Source organism: Scophthalmus maximus, chromosome 15 (genome assembly GCF_022379125.1).
Source record: "Scophthalmus maximus strain ysfricsl-2021 chromosome 15, ASM2237912v1, whole genome shotgun sequence".
NCBI classification, from domain to species: Eukaryota; Metazoa; Chordata; class Actinopteri; order Pleuronectiformes; family Scophthalmidae; genus Scophthalmus; species Scophthalmus maximus.
Window position 1 is genome coordinate 15,840,023 of NC_061529.1, and position 20,651 is coordinate 15,860,673.

Here is a 20,651-nt window from a genome sequence, read left to right on the forward strand (position 1 = left end):
GCCCTGACCGCGGGACACCCAGGTTCAATAGTTAATCAGCATTAGTGGTTGTGCCACTGATAGCTGGGCCCAACGATTAGGTAACAGCCTAAAAAATGACACTTTGACATGGATGCTGAATTTTAGCCAGTGGAATTTGAATTTTCCCACAAAGGACTAAATTATATTCTAGAGGCTGTTTCAGTTATTTTTCGTCCTGCCAGCGGTGTGGCTCTAAAAAAATGGCAATATTGGTCTGACATTTGTCGAACACTTTGGGAATATCTTAAAATATCGTTCCAGTCGCACTTTTAATTTTATAAAACTAATCTTCTATGCCTAATATTTTGTTTAACATTGTCTACCCCCCCATGAAGTTTTTTTAAAAACCGTCTGAAATGGGGCTGGAAACCATCCACTCTCTCTTCCTCATTGAGGAATTGTGAGACCATGAATATTCATGATATGTAAATAACACAGGCCGCGCGCCCCGCCCACCACAGCTGCTCGCGCTAGTTTGACCTGCTAATGCTAAGGCTAACTGTCCACAGACATACAGGCCGTCCTCTCGTGGATGCGCTGCGTCTGCGTGCACTGGAAGTTCCTGATTTCTTCGCCTACATTTGCATATTCGACAAGCGATTGGTTTTCTGTATTTGTGAGGTACCAAATCTAGCTTGCCAGGATTTGCTCAAATACTAGTCCCTAAAGTCAATGTCAGACATTTTAGAGGACAGAAACAGAAGAAAAACACTTTTTTGAGTGGAGGGGGACTTTAATAACTTCTGTGATTTCCTGACTTTCCTAGTCCAATAAATAGTAATTAGCAAATATTAGTGTGCTAACACTGTAAACCATGATGCTGAACATGAACATCTGCGAAACATTACCATGTCAATATTGTCTCTGTGTGGTTGTTAGCGTGCTGACATTAGCTTTCAGCGGTGCCTGTGAGAACAACCTCACAGAGCCTCCAGCACGGAGACGTGGAAACATACGTAGGAGGTCGGCGAAGGCCCCAGAACAATAATCAGAAAGGCCAATGAAAAGTTGACTAGCTGCGAGCTGACTTTCACCAGGCTATTTCCTTTTAACTAGTCTTTAGTTCATGGAAGTGCAACACGGTAAGTTTGTTAAACTGTTGCGAAACTGAGGCCCATTAAGCCAGGTCACTGACCTCCAGAACTGTCGTAGTCCAAATCCAGATTTAGTGACCGACCACGACCTTGGTGTTGTGTCCTTTGTTTCGCATTGAACTGTGCCATTCACTTATGTAACACCACCACTGTGGAGAATTGGAGGTTGGGTTAGACTGCTGCTTTGCATCTCCAGCCAATACTTTTGTTTACGCCGTTGGCCTTATTTTTTGAGAGCTTAGCATTTTCGCATAGTTAGTGAAGGGGGTCATCCCTGTGTTCCCTCAGCACTATGTTCCTTCATTTCTATGACATTTCCCCCTCCATCAAAATTAGGCCCTATGTTCCCTCAGCCCTATGATCCCTCAAGGATTTCCCCGCAAATTAGTCCCTGTGTTCCCTCATTTCTATTAAAGGGCTGATGGAACATAGGGCTGAGGGAACATAGGGCTGAGGGAACATAGGGCTGAGGGAACATAGGGCTGAGGGAACACAGGACTGAGGGAACATAGGGTTGAGGGAACACAGGGCTGAGGGAACATAGGGTTGAGGGAACAAAGGGCTGAGGGAACATAGGGCTGAGGGAACATAGGGCTGAGGGAACACAGGACTGAGGGAACACAGGGCTGAGGGAACATAGGGTTGAGGGAACACAGGGCTGAGGGAACATAGGGTTGAGGGAACACAGGGCTGAGGGAACATAGGGTTGAGGGAACACAGGGCTGAGGGAACATAGGGCTGATGGAACATAGGGCTGATGGAACATAGGGTTGAGGGAACATAGGGCTGATGGAACATAGAGTTGAGGGAACACAGGGCTGAGGGAACACAGGACTGAGGGAACACAGGGCTGAGGGAACATAGGGCTGAGGGAACATAGGGCTGAGGGAACATAGGGTTGAGGGAACACAGGGCTGAGGGAACACAGGACTGAGGGAACACAGGGCTGAGGGAACATAGAGTTGAGGGAACACAGGACTGAGGGAACACAGGGCTGAGGGAACATAGAGTTGAGGGAACACAGGGCTGAGGGAACATAGAGTTGAGGGAACACAGGACTGAGGGAACATAGAGTTGAGGGAACACAGGGCTGAGGGAACATAGAGTTGAGGGAACACAGGGCTGAGGGAACACAGGGCTGAGGGAACACAGGGCTGAGGGAACATAGGGTTGAGGGAACATAGGGCTTAGGAACACACTCCTTAGTCAAGAAGCTTTTGTTGTTTAGGGTTTTGGAATGCGTTGTTTTTCAGCGTTTTCCCATGTTTAACCACCCAGTGTTATTCTCAAGGTGAGAATCGCTGAATTTTTCCACTATCAGATACAGATGTTACCAAAGCAACTACACCCCTCATGCGTTTTTTTAAACCAAGATCATGATAAGAGAGACTTCTGTGCAAATTGCTGTGGCACTTCCAGGAAGCAAACAACATGTTTACTGTGGGGAAAACACTGCAATCACCAATCTGAACATCTAGACCAATTAAGCTCATTAAGAACATCTTAAGCAATTTAGCTCTTATCTTTCACATTAGTACAGTATTTGCTATGTTGAGGCTTGGAAATTGGAAGCTGTCTATGGACTTGTGGTTCAAAGTGATGGACCAGGTATTTCACTACGGATTGAAAGTTGTTGGTCACACAAGCCTGATCTCCACTGTTTTTATGATCCTCTTGAAGAGAACTCTGTAATATGCTTTTACTTTGTCTATCTATTCATTTATTTTGGATATTCTACTAGTAGTTATTGAGTGACATAAGGACAGCTCGTTTAAAACATTCCCGCAACAATTGAGCAACCAGACACTTTTCTGTGGTTTTACAGCTGCTTGTTTTTCAGCAAGTCTCCTAACTCCTTCTTCTTTCATCTTCCCCTTTAACTTACTTTCAACATACTGAGGGGTCCTTTCTGTTTGTGTCTGTCGTTGCCCCTCCCTCTCCGTAATTGCCTTTCCTGACGTAACCTTTGTCCCTTTCTCAACACTGCCCCTCTCGCTCTCTCTCTACATGTAGCCAATGAAGCATCGTGGCCTACCATCAGTAAGAGTGCGTCCGATTGGAGGACCAACAGTCCAGAACAGGTACTGTTTATACTCTAGCCATTAGCATATAAAATGAAAATTATAATTCCAATAGTTAATAATCGTAAATTCTGTATTTCTAATGGCCTCACTGAGGCCTCCTCAGATCCCATTTGAAGGCCAGTTCAGTAAATGTGAACTTTTCAACCCAAGATATATCTCGGGAGAAAAATCATCCTTCCAAATTGAGGCTATGCAGTCACTCCTTTTGAAAAAAAATTTCAAATTCTCTCTCAATTTGCTCTTCTATGTCTCCTTCTCCCACCAGCATCCCTCTGGTTATGGTACCTACCCCAGTGCCACCCACCAGGCAGCGGGCCACCACTGTGCCACCAGCTCCCTGCCCCGCTCTGCCCCTGGTACACTTGGTTGGCCTCGATCTAGTCTTGCTAAAGCCACGTCATCCTCCTCCTGCTCATCATCATCATCCTCCTCACAGCTAATACAACAGCGTATCTCAGTCCCCCCTAATTCAAGCAAAGGTCATTAAAGCAAGAGTTGTTCTTTAATTGATGTATTACACGGGTGTTTGACCGACTGTGCTATAGCTTGCCTTATTAATTTAAGTAATAATGTCTGAAAAAATATTTCTTCAGAGAAACTGAATTATTTTCTCATGTTAATTCTATATTTTCCCCCACCCCATGTCTGTGGTTAGGTTCTGCCACCACCTCCCAGCCCTCTCCACTGTCCCCACAGACAGAGCGAACGGATCCCCCTCCAGCTGTGGCCGTACGCCCCTACGTCCCGGACCATCCCTCCAGGCCCCAGTCGCCCAGGAAGGGTCCCGCCACTATGAACAGCAGCTCCATCTACAGCATGTACCTCCAGCAGCCTCAGGCTAAAAACTATGGATCTCTCAGCAACAGAACTACAGTCAAAGCAGGTAATTAAACAACAGATTCAATCAGAGACTAGAGGTTGTATTGTATATTTAGACTAACGATGCTGTTGTATTTGTTGTTACAATGTCCTCAAGGGAAAACAAATCAATATCTGTCCCTTTGCCTTTCTCTCTGCAGTCTATGGCAAACCCATCCTCCCCACGTCTTCGACCTCTCCGTCCCCTGTCCCTTTCCTCCAGGGAGGAGGTGGAGGTGTGAGAGCAGGAGGAGAGGATGTAACAGATAAGGAAGGGGGAAAAGGAGGAGGAGAGAGCAGCGACGGTCAAGTCCTCCCTCCACCGAGCGTGGATAACATCCCTCGTCCCCTCAGTCCCACGAAGCTCACCCCTGTTGGTAGGTACCAGAAGATAAGTCAGTGTGCTACCATAAATCATCTAATACTAGTTCCAGTGATATCATAGATTCTGACAGTTTATTACCTGGCTGAAAAAAAATAAATCTCTTGTGCCATTGAAGTGATCATTTGATTTCGGAGGAGCAGGACCATTAATATCTAATGTGGTACGAAATAGTTACCATTCGAAGAGATGTGCAGTTGTAAACATCACAGGCTCCCCACTCTTCCACAGCCCACTCCCAGCTACGTTACCAGAGCGATGCAGACCTCGAGGTCCTCCGCCGACGCCTCAGCAATGCTCCACGGCCGCTTAAGAAACGGAGCTCAATCACTGAACCCGAGGGCCCGCAGGGGCCCAACATCCAGAAACTGCTGTACCAGAGGTCGGTGCCACGCTGGTCACCACTGAATTTGGAAATTATATTTTGATGCCCAAAACTGAAACAATGCTGATTTCTCTCCTGCAGGTTTAACACACTGGCGGGAGGCATGGAAGGAGGCTCAGGTAAAACACTGACACATAATAATATGCCTGAGGCACCACGTGGCATCAGCTGGACTACAGTTCATAGTATGTATTTACCACAAATTTTAATGCTATTGTCTGTTTTACTCTCCCAGGCAACACTTTCTACCAGCCCGACTGCCTTCTGGGTGACATGGACAATATCCACTCAGCCAATGGGAATGTAGAACCTGGTGACAAGCACATCAGCACGGCAGCTGTGGAGGGCCAAGTTCAGAACCTGAACTTGGACTCCCGACGCTTGTCCCCTCCTTCTGTTACCATAGAGACACCCAAAGAGACAAAAACGACAACAGAATCTACCCACAATGTCTCTCGGTCGCCTCAACCCAGCCCACCCCCTGCACCGGACAGGCCAGAGGACCAGAACAATAACAACCAGAGAGGATCTAGTCCAGCCCAGAACTCTATTAGCCCGGCATCTCCATCACCTCCTGCACCGCCTTCACTACCAAAGGTAAATATGTTTATTTCCCTGGACACCAGGTGAACACACTACTAAACTACATTGTACATGTCTCCCTTTATACTACCAATTGCCCAACAGATTACATAAAGACTAGAACTCCTTTGCGAATTTCTTTTTAATTTTATTTCCTTTATTTGTCCGCATCTGAAATATGGTCCTGAAATACAAAATAACTGCTCTCTCTAAAGGCTAATGTGCCCAATGAGTGCGTGCTTGTCAGTTCCGGTCCTGAACTCTGAACACTTTCTCCTTCTCCCCTTGTGCTGCAGGTGAAGCGAACCAACCTGAAGAAGCCGTCATCAGAGCGGACCGGCCATGGCCTCCGAGTCAAGTTTAACCCTCTAGCTCTGCTGCTGGACGCGTCGTTAGAGGGAGAGTTTGATCTGGTGCAGAGAATTATCTATGAGGTAAATCATAACATTTTGTTGCAGGTAACTGTATTTGACCGTTTGTATTATAATATTTGCTCATATTGTTACACTTTTATTGTCTGTCTGCAGAGCTAAACTTAACTGAATTTCATTTGTCTCCAATAAGTTAAGTTAAGTTAAATTGACCAGTTGAAGTAAAACTTGTTCTTTATCTTGTTGTTTAGCACATATAGTGCAACAACTGTGAATCAAAGTTATTAATACAAACAAAATCAAATTACGAACTGATTATTACAGGAAAAAAAGACAGACTTGTGGCATGCTAATCTCCCAGCAAACATAACATTATATCTATTATGAATTTTCACACAAACAACTTATTGGATTTGGGAACTTGGGTCGGTCCCAGTTTTCCTCATTATAAAGGTTTTTCCAAATCCTGTTTTACAGTTTTATTATTACATTCCTCCAGAATGTCTGCTAGAGAAATGTCCGATAAGACAGTTATCTTATAGAGGCACCAAACATCGTGTTCAATAACCATAGCCCACTGAAAAGTGTCCTTTGTACCCAATGAAATGAAAACTCATAAAACAACAGTGGTCAGTCTGGTCCATTGACCCTGACTTTTTTATTGTGTAAGCCCGGAGTAGACATATTAACAGATTACATTGCTAGTCTTGCTTTGAGCTCAGATACCCATCGGTCACATGACCCTAGAATCTCTGGTAGAGGATGGGACGTGACTGATGATCATTGGGTGTGATTTCAACAGAGAACAGACAATTGTACGTATAGAGGGACATTTATGCTGGAGCTGAAAATCAGGTCAAAGAGACAGAAGAGTATTGTATCGAGTTCAGCGCCTTGAGGGACACCATCATTCAAGCAAGACAAACTGTGACCTGTTTCTTATGTTTATTATGAATAATAATACAGAATAGTTTGAAAATTTAGGACACAATTTTACACAATTCTACAACTTGAAACCCTGTTGTTTGTGGCACTTTTGGTGCTGTAGCACGGTGTGCACCTCACCAAAGAGGGTCAGTATGTGATCATTTCTGCACTGATCTTTTTTTATCCTGCAGAATTTGGACCATGAGTATCAAATATTTCCACTTCTAAACTGCTCCGATTTTGTGTTGAATGAAAAAAACAGATTCCCCTATGCAATGGAGGACATTTTTTACCACATGCCCACAAATACTTTACACCCACACACAGATTGCCTCAACAGATTTGCTCTCAACTGGAAGAGTATGAAGCTTTCAATACCTTCAGGACAAATCAACTGAAGTATAATATCTTTGATCTTCGGCAAAGCTGTCACTGGGGGAGAGGTGGTCTCAGCTGTCAGGCCCGCACTTACCGTCGAGGACACACTCATACCTTATCACAGAGCTCGCCTGGGAACAAAGCCTTATATCCTTAGATGCAAATCTCCATCTACTCCTGACATAATTCTTTCTTGGAGGTTGGACAAAATTGCTTACTGTCTCTTCAAACTGCAAATACTAGCCGCCTCACATCCAGAGCAAGCTCGGTCCAAAGATATAATTGCCCTGAGGCACTAAGACTCAACAACTCAACAATTCCAAGAAGTTCAAAAAATGTTGCACTATCCCGAGTTTTGCGGTGAAAGCAGGCACTTGTGTAAAGAAGAGCTTCTAAAGGCAAACGTCAACCCTCGGGAACTTGCCCCTGTTGCCATAGTTGTTGCGCAAATTAGTGCCAAGAATCAGGAATTTGATTTAATTCTAATAATATAATGCATATTTCATCATTATCTGACTTTAAGGTGGAAAACCCCAGTATGCCTAATGATGAAGGCATAACTCCTCTTCATAATGCCGTCTGTGCCGGACATCACCATATTGTCAAGTTCCTGCTGGACTTCGGAGTGAACGTGAACGCAGCTGACAGTGATGGATGGTCAGTGCTTTGATCTTTGCTCTTTCGTCACGGTTGGTGGGCTGGCAGGCGCCACAGATACACACATTTATGTGCACAAGCACACAAAAAAAGATTTTTGCATAATATGTCACCTTTAATGTCAGTCTGTTTTTATGATGACATTGGTTAGATTTAAGATGCGAGTGCATTACTGGGAGATCGTTGTCCTTTGTTTATCAGAGGTGAACAACTCTTGGCCAGCGGAGGAATGTTTGAAGTCATATTTTCCTGTTATCCCTCCCAGGACTCCCCTGCACTGCGCGGCCTCATGCAACAGCGTCCACCTCTGTAAGATGCTGGTGGAGTCCGGGGCGGCCATTTTCGCAACGACAATTAGCGACGTCGAAACGGCAGCGGACAAATGTGAAGAAATGGAGGAGGGCTACACACAGTGTTCTCAGTTTCTCTACGGTAGGTACTTTCAATCCAGAGAAGACTGACGGTGATTCAAATCTAAACTCAACTGCCCACAGCAGTTTTTAAATCAGTGAAAACACTGAAAGGGCGTTGTTCCTTCAGGAACTCGTGGAAAACATTCCAGAAACAGCAATTACACCCTAACCTAACTTTCAACAGAGTTTTCTTGAACATCGCATACTCTGCATCTCTCTCAGGTGTACAGGAAAAGTTGGGAGTGATGAACAAAGGCTTGGTCTACGCTCTCTGGGACTACACGGCCCAGCAGGCCGATGAGCTTTCCTTCAGCGAGAGCGACGGCCTCACTGTGCTCCGCCGGCGTGACGAGACCGAGACAGAGTGGTGGTGGGCGCGGCTTAATGACCGGGAGGGATACGTACCCAGGAACCTGCTGGGGGTGAGAGAACATAAAACATCCCAACACACACACACACACACACACACACACACAGACACACACACACATCGAGATCGCTGCCGCTTGGAGATCACTTTCCAATGGAGGGGATGAGGTTCCAGAATACGTCTGGTGCTTCACAGGCCTGCTGCGCCTGTTATTGGTTGCTATCACTTAGCAGCGATTAAGCATACGGTCAACTGTTACCTGCTACAGGTAATGCATGTGTTGTTATGTAGGTCCCATCCAAACATATCAAACTATGAAAGTGATATCATTAGCAGTCTTTTAATGGGGCCCAGAAGAAAGTCAAAGCCAAAAATACGTTTACATTAAGAACACTGAGGTTGATTGGATCTTTTAATCCGAAAAGCGTCTCAGCAGATTCTCAGTGAATTTGATTGACGGGTTGAATTTGGGCCCAAGGAGTCAATGACTAGATCTGGTCAGTGATCTTGATTTTGGGTTTTTCATCGCTGGATGATTTTGAGCCATAGCCAGGGAAACTATAGCAGCTAACACCATATCTGCCGAATCCAAAATGCTAAAGGAACGTTAACCGGAAAAATCCTTTTAATTGTATATTTGACATGTTAGTTTTCTGCTTTTATATACTGTACGTCTTTGATAAAACTGTCCGTCACAGTGGCCCCTTCACAGCTCCCATTGTTAGTAATAGATCTGTACTTTTACAGTAGGGAGTACTATTTTTATTTTCAATTCATTCTCAACAGGCTGTGTCACCAGTGAATTAAGTAATGTGATTCATCAGAGGAAACAGCATGTTAAGTGGCAGATTTATTTTCATGGGTCTGCCTTAATGATGTTCAGTTACCTTGTGAACAATGTTTACATGATGTAGTGATACACTGCCCTCTCTCTCTCTATCCATCTGTCTCCCTCTCCAGCTGTATCCAAGGATCAAACCCAGACAACGCTCGCTGGCATAAAGCCCAGATCGGGGCCCACGTGCACGCAGAGAAGAAGAAGATGAGCTGAAGCTGCATGAGGGCGACCACATCAGCCGAGGAAGAAAGAACAAAGGATGGAGGCAGTCAAGAGGCTGAGAGAGAAAAGAAAAAAAAGAAACAAAGATGGAGGTCAAAGTTTTGTTGGATATTTTCTGGCGTTGTTTGGATGAAATGCTGGAGCAACACAGCCAGGTCACGTGGAATCATGATATATATTTTTTACGGAGTTGCTGCTGCAGAGTAAAGGAAATTTGCCTGAATCGTATATTTTGAGCAACGGTAGCTTGACAACTTCACTGGAGTTCAGCTGCATGACAGAAGCTGAGTAGAAAAAGAAAAAAGAAATCACCAAAATGTCCTTATCTTTTTGGATGCAGCTTCAACATCCCCCTCAGTTCTCTTAGGGAACCGTAAGGCTTCATCTTACATTTCTCAAGTCATCTTGATCTATGAATGTCTCTTTTATGTACAGTGTTTATAAAAAAAACACACACACACAGCAGGATCTTCATAAAGCCAAACTCATAAACTGCATAGAAATTGGATGTGGCTTTTCTCAATGGAAATGTATGGTATGATATTGGAGAACTCTTCCACTCTATGTTGTGGAGGTTTTAGAGGCAGTAAATTTACAGGTTGGATCGAGGAAGAGTATGTGTGAGATGAGACGTGTGAAAGTGAGGTTGGAGAAGGGAAAGTGAGATGAGAGCACAGATGAACGTGTGGTAAAGCAAGTCAGGTGTGGTCAGCACTGTGGCTATTGATCAGTTGAGCAGTTATAGGCAATGTTAGTCTGAGGACGTTGGAAACGCAGTCATGTTTGATGCATGGTACAATAGCTGAGATCCACATCAGCCCACAGAAGCACCAGATGTTCACAACAGAATATAATAGCATGGTTTTACAAAAAAAAAAGAAGAAGAAAAAAAAAGGTTTGAACTGATATCAGAAGATTTTTCGATCTGATGTAAAAAGCATCTGTGAACCATTACTGACGTCTCAACCTTTGAGTATTTTTTCATTTGTCTTGACTCAGCGCTGGTGCATGCTGGCATGTCAACATCTATTAAACTGCAAAATGGTTGCTGGACAGGAGAAAGGAAGGGAAAAAAGGGATTGTCGTCGTTGAGAAACCAAACTATGAAAAAAAAAACGAGTTTAAAGGTTAGGGATAAGGAATAAGGAATTGAATGGACAATAGTTTTCTTTACATGAGCGAAAAAACCTCTGCTAGTCTTTACACATCGCCACATAAAACTCGGTCTTACACTCAGATAAAGCTTCGAACAACAGCTGTGTGTTTAGTGATTCAGTATTCAACAGTCCACTGTTCAATTATCCATATAAAAGCTCAAGTGGCTACTCAATTTTTATTTAAGATTACTCTGTCTTAGATAAAATGTCTTTTAAAAAATCAAGTAAATGACCTATTGTAAACTCAGTCTCATCCATGCGCCACACACCAGAGTCTAAAAGGCTGAGAATATATATATATATATTCTGTGACTGAATGAAGTATCTAAAGTGTAAACCACTTGACTTTTTGTCATTTCATTTTATTCTATTTCATTTTCATGTTTAAATATTTCAGTAGTTGTATTAAATGTATTATTATATTATGATTTGTTTGGTTTTAAGTTGTTTTTTATTATTATTATTATTGTTACCATTATTCTTAATATGAATATTGTTATCATTATTAGGACACCCTGCTTTTGTTTTTCATTTCGTCAGAGCTGGCACCTCTCACTGCTGCCACCTAGTGTACAGAAAGGGTTTGACACCAAATAAAGCGTCATTTCCTTCAAAAACATGCTGTGTAAGATACGAAGCAATACATTGAGTGAAGTCTGACGTGAGAATGGCTCGTTTTCTTCTGAGGAGTGTGTACCATTACTTTGTGCATACGCCATAAACTACACAGCTAATGTACATTAATAATAAAGAACGTATAATCCCTACAGAGAATCAAAGCTTTGACTGTGACTGATTTCCTCAGGGCTCGTGTGTTTTACAGTATGTGGTGATCAGACCTTTGCATGAATCAAGAGGAGGAGCATCAAAAGAATCTGGCCTGCATTTAAAACAGTCCAATAATAGATACGATTAGGTAGTCATCAAAACAAAAAATCTCCAACAGTCTCTCTCTCTCTCTTTCTCTCTCTCTCTCACACACACACACACACACACACACACACATAATCAGGTGTTGGTCATAAACGTGTAGTGTGGCCTTGAGAGGGGAATTAGTCCAGTCAAGTCTCTGCACCGACAGCAGGCTCCTCACAGGTAAGTGCCTTTCCATTCAAATTCACAAGATTGCTGCTCGCTACACTCTGTGTTGAAGTGCGGACTTCCTCCCTACAAGTGTTTAAACATGCAGAAAAAGTTACCCGTTCATTTAAAAATCAATTTTTTTTGTCACCATACCATACGTCACCGCGTATAACAAAAGCGTTTACTCAATGAAAGCACAGAGCAGACAAAAATAAAAGCCTTAAAAAAAACAAAAAAACCCTTTTCAATTATAATAAGACACACACTTTACAATGACAGGTCAAAGTGAAGGTTTTTGTAGTGGAAAAGTAGATTTCAGAGCCGCAGCTGCATATGTCTGGAAATATGTTTTAATTTAGATTAATGATTATATTATTATTATTAGCAGCAGCAGCAGTAGTAGTAGTAGTAGTTGTAGTAGTAATAGTAGTAGTGGCACATTAAATTGAAAGTAAAGTTTAAAAAAATCATATTGTAGTAGTGGAATACAACATACCAATACTAATGTGTAAATAATTACCCTATATACATTCTGCATGTGAAAATGACTTTAGTACAAAAGAAGGAAAAAAATATTCGTTGACGAAATTACTAGAAAGTACATGTATCTCGAAAAGGTAAACATCTGAGTGATTCGCTCAGCAACACTAGTTTATTTCTAGAATCCTGGATCACGCTTTATTTTGAAAGTACAAACCGGAAATGGCAGTGTTCGGCTAGCCTGGCTACATGCTACATCATGGATGTAGAATCATACAGTGCTAATATGACGCTGCGTTGATGCTCCCATCTTATCATCTGGTGGTCTGAGGCTCGATTTATTCAAATGTAAGTCAGGATGTATTTATTATCTGTGGTTATAACCTTCAGGACGTCGAGACATGGCGGTGTGTGCGTCATGACAGCGGTTTACAGTGTTCTGTACGTCACCGCACGTTTTTGAATCCTCTGCGTCACTTTACATTTGGTCTGGCAGCGTGTAGAGCAGTTTTATTGAATGACAAAGTGATACACTACAACACATGCACAAGAAAAATCCCTTACTATTTGTTGTAACCATGTCACGTTCCAGCGATATTACTATTTTGTTTGTTCATGTGCACATCACTCTTTATTACGTCGTCTTCTGGCAGCACTTGAAAGCAGCACTTGCCATGCATGCAGATAATAATAATCAGAGCTGCAACAGTTGATCGATTCGTAATCGACTGCTAAATGAATCGCCAGCTATATTTGATAATCGATTAGTCTGTTCGAGAAGTTTTGATGGGAAACATTCTCTGATTTCAGCTTCTTCAATGTGAATATTTTCTGGTTTCTTTGCTCCTCAGTGACAGTAAACTAAACATATTTTGTGTGGTCAAAACAAAACATCCTGGGGTTTTGGGAAACACGATCGGAAATTTTCACCCTTTAAGGACCAAACCATTAACCGATTATTCGAGAAATAATCAACAGATTAATCTTTAATGAAAATAAACTTTAGTTGCAGCCCTAATAATGTATTAGGGACTACAATGAGAACTTATTTCATACCTTCATAGCCCAGATTAATCTTTTGGTCCTGTGAGCCACAACTAACAACCTGGCTCTGATTGAACGTCCCACATCTTTTGACACGTGTGTCTGTCCAACTCATTGTTTTCCATTCAGTGACATTGGCTCCACCATGGCGGAGCATTTCCACCTGAACACGCCGCTGCTGGAGAGCGTCAGCATGTCCAGACAGACGGGGACCGCCGTCTATTTGAAGATGGAGAATTCACAGCCCTCTGGCTCCTTCAAGATCCGAGGCATTGGACATATGTGCCGGCAGGTAGGAGCCCCGGACCCCCCGCTGCGGCTTCTGACTTTTTTCTTACAGATCCACAACATCAGACATTGACTGTTTCATTGGCCCTTTTGACTTAAGACAAATCCTCACTACTGTGACACTGAGTTCAGAAAATAATAACACTAATTTGACCCTTTTTCCTTTCATTGCTCTCCTCTACAGCTCGCCACACAGTCCAAAGGAGTTGTCTGCTCTTCAGGTGACATCTCTGCACAATACGATGCTACTGTAGAATCACGTCTAATAGACTCTACTAAAATAAAGTAGTGTGGCTTTTCTTCTTCTAGGTGGTAATGCAGGTATGGCTGCAGCCTACGTAGCCAGAAAAATGGGTGTCCCTGCCACCATCGTGGTTCCCTCCTCTTCTCCTCAGATGGTCATTCAGAAACTGCGGGAACAGGGTGCTGCCGTCCAGATCGTAGGGAAGGTAAAGTATGATATTTAGTACATGAGGGTGGTCTCTTTGTGACAGATGGCAGGTCAGAATCACGACTAAAACTACTCTTCTTAGGTTTGGGATGACGCAAACGCAGAAGCTCTCAGACTGGCGGAAACTGAAGGGCTCACCTATGTCCCTCCGTTCGATCACCCCCTGCTGTGGTAGAAACGTTCAGCACTATTATAGTGGCTATGATAACTAAACACTCAGTTACTCACATTCACATTGTACGTGCACGCCTGTCTCTGCACACGCCACCAGGCAGGGCCACGCCAGCGTGATCTCCGAGGTCGCGGCCTCTCTGGGTACCAGTGTGAAGCCTGGGGCCGTGGTGGTGTCTGTGGGCGGAGGGGGGCTCCTGTGCGGAGTCGTCCAGGGCCTGAAGGACGCAGGCTGGGCGGACGTGCCGATTGTCGCCATGGAGACGGTGGGGGCGGACTGTTTTAACGCCGCCGTTAAGGCAGGGAGGAGGGTCACTTTGGACGACATCACCAGGTCAGAAGTTTCTAGGATGTTCAAATGTGAAGTGACAGAAATGCCTCCGGTCTAACGCCCTGAGTGTCTTCTCACAGCGAGGCTAAATGTCTGGGCGCAAAGACCGTCTGCCAGCGGGCATTTGAATACAGCCAGTGCAGCGAGCTTACCATCATCTCGGAGCTGGTGACGGACCAGCAGGCTCTGCGTGCCGTGGAAACATTCCTGGGTTAGTGTGTGTGTGTGTGTTTTCAAACATCCATAATGACTATTGGCTATCGTGGCTGAACAGCCCCCCCTCACGGTCATTTATCGAACAAAAACGGAGAAAAAAATGTAAACTTTCTCAAGTGTGATGACAATATGAGTCAAAGGCCTTCGATGACTCAGGGACACCACTTGTCGTTTTAGCCCAAACTCAATGTCTGCTCACCAGACTTCGTCTGGAGCTTTCAGCGTCATCTGTGGATGAGGTTTTGTTCAGTTGTCCTTTGAGATAGTTTGGTTGTCCGTCAACTGGCTGAGAATAAATCTTTTGAATAAGAGGCTGACAAACCTGCTGCTCAAACCTCTGAGCATGTCGAGTCCTTTGTCTTTAAACTCGTGAAGCACAAACATAATAGTGTGTATTTGCAATAATTTGTAATAGTAAAACAGCTGTAATCCATCAGGTTGCTCTGATGACTCAGGATCAGTTCATGGTTTTAAAGTCTGGAAAAACACTTAGAGGCAAAATAAAAAACAGTAACTACTAGTTTTTTTGCGAATTACATATTTTCATTTTCAGAAAGAATAGGACTGTTTAAACATTCAAACCGTCCAGAATGACTTGTGTTCAAAGTGATTAACATCTTATTCCAAGAACTAGAGGCGCCCTCCACAGAGCACATACCTCCGCCAAGGCCCAACATTCCCATAAATTCAATCAAGCCGCACCAAATTGCACACAGTTATAGACATCAGTCCCCTAAATTAGCCGGATATTTTCCCCCCAAGATACTTGAATTATTCCCTGAGAAAACTGTGGAAAATGTCCAAAATAACAGCCCAATCCCCCAAAACCCCCTGGATCTACCCCTTTGTCCTGACCTCCACCAAAGTTGAATGGGTTCTTTCTCGGGCCATGTCCCATCCTCCCACCAAGTTTCGTGGTAATCTCTTCAAACAAACCCACCAACAACCAAACAGACGGGGGGGCGAAAACGTAACCTCCTTGGCGGAGGTAATAAACACTTCGCTCTAGAACAGCATAACCCTTCATAATGAACACGAATTTATGTTGGCTTAGTTTTTGTTTTACTTGAACTTAGTGTGTGTCGGTGTGTGTCGGTGTGTGTGTGTCGGTGATAGACGAGGAGCGTGTGCTGGTGGAGATGGCATGTGGAGCAGCACTAGCAGCTGTGTACAGTGGAGTTATATGCAGATTACAGGATGAAGGTAACTACTCTCATTCTCTTTTTCATTTTTTTTATCATGCCTGTAGTACATATAAGGGTCATGTTAGTGGGATATAAGTTTTAATAAGGACGTTCTCTAAGTTGTAAACACTTTGTTGACACCTTTTAAGAAACTTATACTGTTCATAAAGTGTACTGCAGTAACTTGTGCAGATGTTGACAGAGGCTCACCGTCGATGCGATCCTTCTTCTCAGGTCGCCTGCCGAGCCCCCTGGGCCCCCTGCTGATGATCGTGTGCGGTGGCAGCAGCGTGAACATGGAGCAGCTGACCTACCTCAGAAACAAACTACGGACCTAAGCTACTGTAGGTATCTGAAACGTCACAGCAGTCATTCAGGGAACGATGTGTGGATGGATAATGAAAGGTTCGAGGAAGTAAACAGGTATTCCAGGAAATAGAAATTAAAAAACAGGAAATGCAGAATTATATTGTTTAATTTTGTTGATTTAATTTTTAAGTTGCATAAAATAAAACATTGCAATTGAGAGTCAATTTCTGAAGCTATAAATTCTTTCATTAGTCAAGTGAACATCTCTCCTGACCTTCATAATTCAGTTCCATCCTTTTACCACATGGGGGCGGCGTAGTCCACTGCTCAGAAATACACAGAGCATCCACACAGACAGTCAGATACAGAAAGCTTAATGGGGAAAACAACAACATAATATTTGGTCAAGTGACGTAATCATGAATTGATTATACTTCTGAGGCAAAGGAAGAGTTTCATGTTAATTTTAAAACTGACCCTGAAACTACAGCCTCAGACTCGATTTGGTAATACGAGAAAAATGTAATCAATGTAACTTAATCTGAATCAGATCAACTCACTGACCTTTGTGACCTCATCATGAGGCATGATTTTAATTTTCACGCTTTGACTGATGGAGATGAACCTTCAGTTTGTGCACACACGATGATCAGAATGTCAATTAAATGAAACATTAAAAACAAATAATTTTTCAGCCCCTGCTTCATTTCTGTCATACAAACCATACTCTTACCAGTCTCTTGCAGCTATTATTTTGTGTTTTCCCATCACTTACAATACAAGCTTATTATATATACATATATACAAATTCATCTTGTGATCTGACTTGATAAAATTTGCAGAATACCCTGACAACTATTCGTCTGGATCAGTCATTCTGCCCGGAGGTGTTTACCTTCACCAGTGACACAGTTGCTTTTCCTTGGGACACGAGACGAATGTAATAAATATGTAAGGCCGTGAAATCTTTGCACACATAGAAAGTATGTTCATCCTGAATATATTTTCCACGAATAAGTAAGACGCCCACGAGCGGGCTGTGGCCTTCATTTGACATCTGTGTATTCTTAGACTCTTGTTGCTAAGAATCCTTGTCGTTTCCCCCAGAGTGAACAAAGTGAATGTAAGCAAATTGATATAAGTCAGTGTGTTGTGGTTATGAAACACCGTCTCGCTCTCATTCATTTGCAATGTGCGGGTTGAAAATGCACGTAGTCGAACCTGCTCCTTTTGAAAAACCAATTTTTCCCAGCAGCAGTGGGCTGATGAACTGGGTGATTCCCATGAGTCGCGGGCTCTGTTCTCACCGCAAGGTCACACACAGACGCAGCATGACTGTATCGCCAACGCTCGTCTCTCACAGCAGCCACGGAAACAGAGGAAGATTCCGATCTGAAAGTTGAATCTCGCGAAATCAGAGAATAGTCTTAAATCCTCCACCTGTTCAGATGAATCTGAGTGTGATTCGGAGCCGCCGGCAGACGGGGGAGCTAATGGACGTGCCAGCCCCATTTCTATGACAACCGGAAGGAGCCCAGCAGAGGGCATTTGAGCAGAGCTGCAGCTAAAAATAGGACGGAGTAAACAAGAATGAATGGAGAGGAGAGGAGGGGGAAACAGTGGACGTCTGCGTTTATGTGTCTATAGGCACTTGCATGCGTTTACATGCATGTTGTAGCCCAAATGCTGTTGCTATTTTTTCATATTGTACGTGATTTTTTTTTTCCCCCTTGTCTTCAGAAGCCAGACTCTTCAATTTTAAAGTAATCTCTTGAAAAACGTCTGGCGCAAAATCAATATGTTGTTTGCCCGTTGATGTTTTATGTAACATTTTCAGCTTTAGAGAGCCAAACCTCCCTGCCCACAACTGACCACATCAAAATAAGATCAAATCACTATTGTCATTTTTGAAAAATATACATCCCATTCCAAACACATCGAGGCAAACACAATGCAGGGAAAAAGACTGTTTGTGTAGAAAATCCACATTATTTAATTGAGATTTGTTTTTTCAAAATGAATGATTCATTTTAGAATAAAATATGTTAAATATGATGATAGTGATGAAAAATAACATCACGTGAAGGTCATGGTAAGAGGGCAAGCATGATGGGCCAAGCTTACATTTGAAGTCAGCAGTATGAATCTAACGTGTTTTGGTAATTTCTTCTTTTTCTTTTTGTAAATTTACATAATGCAAACAAGTGGATTAGAATGTTGGCTATAATATGCTTCTCTGTAATGGTGAGATTTGCTAAAGTTTTAAAACTTGTTCTTTAAAATTTGTAACAGGCCTACTTCTTTTTCATTTAGAGTCACCGTTAAGGCATTAGATGCATCTTGTGATTAGATGATGCCACATATAGTTTATGAACTAGAATCTAGTTACTTATCTGTTATGGCCTTGTTTAAACATGCTGTTGCACACAGTTTCTGTTTTAGTTCAGTCTGCATCTCGTGATGCTGCAGGGAAGATGTCTCGGGTAGAAAATGAGAAAAAGACAAAACTTTAATGATTGTTTTCATCCAATCATTTACATGAATCCATTATTTGTGAACTTTGTGTTGAATGATGCAACTTGCTTAGTTGCGCAAATGAGAAAAGAAAAAGACATCTCAGGTCATAGGAGAGTTAAGATGTGTTTAGTTAAGAAAGTTTCCATGATGTTAGTTTTCATCACTGTCTTCTGGTATAGCTGGTAGAGCTTCGCGGGTTACACCAAATTTGAGTAAGGCGAGGAATCTGTGGGGGACATGGCCAAGGCATAACGATTTCCTTTCCCCTTCCCACAGCATTTGATCGGTCACCCTCCTATTAGTTATGTAATGCTATTAAAAAGTCATGTTGGATTATATTACAAAGTGAGTTTTTTTTTTCAGATATGTGCCTCGTGTACATATAGCTCTCAGTCTCCTCTTTCATGTGTATCTTTCGGTGAATCACAAATCCCACGCCAGGTGCACCCCAAATGCTGTAACACACCGCTCCGTCCGACTGAAAATGAGCTTTCTAAAATTAGAAGCGGAACAGAATGAGGGGTAGATACACGGTGTGTTACGAATGCCTCGGCTGGAATGACATGTTCACAGGGAATGACAGGGTAGAGCTCAGCAACTGCTGCATGTATCCATGGAAACCATCGTGACAGCATGGGACTGAGCTTAATGGGCTTTTATATGTTCTATTGCAACAGGTTCTTATTAGCATCCGCACAATACGGCAGCTGCGCGTTCTCAGAGGCAGAAAAAGAAAGTGCTGAAATATTTTTTGTACAATGGAGTGGCCTGTATTTTTTTTTTTTTTACATTTTTAGGCAGTTGAGGGATGAAGATAAGTAAGTCAATAGAATTTTTCATGACTTAGGAAGACTGCAGCAGCAGCAGGAGCTTAATTAGAATGTGATCAGATAGAAATGAATGACGATTTGATGGACCATCAGGAAACGGGGGGGACTATGGCAACGCTGAGAGCGATTTAGATCAGACAAGTACTGAAGGTCAATAATCGAATCACTAGATAACACATGCAGCTTGTGACTTGTGTTTGTGCTGTATCAGTAATGTTAAAAGCAAGGTCGGGCACCAAGTGGGAATGTGCAACTTGTTGGACTTAATGTAAAATAAAAGCAATATTTGAATGTTCTCTCTAACTTTGACTATATTAACACTGCTGCTGAGCAGTGAGTAGACACTCTCGTTAGCAAATGATGCCTGCTGCACGCTGTATGATCATTTAATCCCTGTTCTGTCTTTGATACCTGACCTTTCTTCAAGTGTCGACAAATCAGTTGTGGACAGTGTGGCTTGTCAGTGGCATTCTGCTTATTTTTTTTTAAGGGTGCAACCGGTGGCTGAATTTCATATCTGCCACTTCCGTGATGGATTTCTGCCTGTGTGACTGATGACTATCTGCGAGGCGACTGCGGGAGAAGGCTGCTGTTCTTTGGTTTCGGCGGGGCTGACACCGGAATCCGAGCCCTGCTCACTCCTTTCCCAGCCATCAGCAATCGGAGGATGATCGGCAGCCGAAGCCAGAGACCGAGGCAGCAGCAGCACTGAGTCATTTAAAGTGGAGCTGGGAGCTCAACATTTCCCTCAAGTACACGCTTGATCAGTTCCCTACAGGAATATAAGAAATACAGTATATAAACAAAATATCGCCAAAATGCCGATATCCTTTACTTGTGTTTTACATGAACTTATGTTGTTGTATGTAATACGGAATAAAGTCCATTGAAGGAATATACCGTATCCCATTCATTGTTTTTTTGTTTCACAAAAGTCAGTTGAAGTCTGCTAAAACATTTCACTGCATTAGCATTGTTATTTGCATATCAAGCAGTTTGATTATGTCA

General features: G+C 42.9%; 2 protein-coding genes across 7 annotated transcripts in view; both read left to right on the forward strand.

The window, feature by feature from the left end:
- Nucleotides 1-11,518, forward strand: part of LOC118286346 (apoptosis-stimulating of p53 protein 1-like) — a 41,631-nt gene extending 30,113 nt beyond the window's left edge. For all 4 annotated transcript variants that reach the window (XM_047337828.1, XM_035610723.2, XM_047337830.1 and 1 more), the window contains 12 exons: nucleotides 3,129-3,196; nucleotides 3,465-3,678; nucleotides 3,855-4,082; nucleotides 4,219-4,434; nucleotides 4,671-4,821; nucleotides 4,906-4,943; nucleotides 5,060-5,421; nucleotides 5,703-5,840; nucleotides 7,606-7,739; nucleotides 8,005-8,171; nucleotides 8,375-8,574; nucleotides 9,483-11,518. In XM_047337828.1, coding sequence (XP_047193784.1) covers nucleotides 3,129-3,196; nucleotides 3,465-3,678; nucleotides 3,855-4,082; nucleotides 4,219-4,434; nucleotides 4,671-4,821; nucleotides 4,906-4,943; nucleotides 5,060-5,421; nucleotides 5,703-5,840; nucleotides 7,606-7,739; nucleotides 8,005-8,171; nucleotides 8,375-8,574; nucleotides 9,483-9,524 — 1,958 coding nt within the window. In that variant the 3' untranslated portion in view covers nucleotides 9,525-11,518. The remainder of the gene's footprint in view (nucleotides 1-3,128; nucleotides 3,197-3,464; nucleotides 3,679-3,854; nucleotides 4,083-4,218; nucleotides 4,435-4,670; nucleotides 4,822-4,905; nucleotides 4,944-5,059; nucleotides 5,422-5,702; nucleotides 5,841-7,605; nucleotides 7,740-8,004; nucleotides 8,172-8,374; nucleotides 8,575-9,482) is intronic.
- Nucleotides 11,519-11,724: 206 nt separating this feature from the next.
- On the forward strand, nucleotides 11,725-20,547 carry sdsl (serine dehydratase-like). Of its 3 annotated transcripts, none has more exons than XM_035611029.2 (10): nucleotides 11,725-11,834; nucleotides 13,476-13,638; nucleotides 13,819-13,855; nucleotides 13,944-14,083; nucleotides 14,168-14,256; nucleotides 14,357-14,590; nucleotides 14,668-14,798; nucleotides 15,920-16,006; nucleotides 16,222-16,331; nucleotides 20,134-20,547. In XM_035611029.2, exons 2-9 carry the CDS (start codon nucleotides 13,492-13,494, stop codon nucleotides 16,323-16,325), a joined length of 969 nt encoding a protein of 322 aa, XP_035466922.1. In that variant the 5' UTR covers nucleotides 11,725-11,834; nucleotides 13,476-13,491; the 3' UTR covers nucleotides 16,326-16,331; nucleotides 20,134-20,547. The 3 variants fall into 3 exon arrangements, with proteins under 3 accessions (XP_035466922.1, XP_035466920.1, XP_035466921.1); XM_035611027.2 differs by lacking the exon at nucleotides 11,725-11,834 and adding an exon at nucleotides 12,495-12,650; XM_035611028.2 differs by lacking the exons at nucleotides 11,725-11,834; nucleotides 20,134-20,547 and adding exons at nucleotides 12,495-12,650; nucleotides 17,139-20,127.
- The last annotated feature ends 104 nt before the right edge of the window (nucleotides 20,548-20,651 follow it).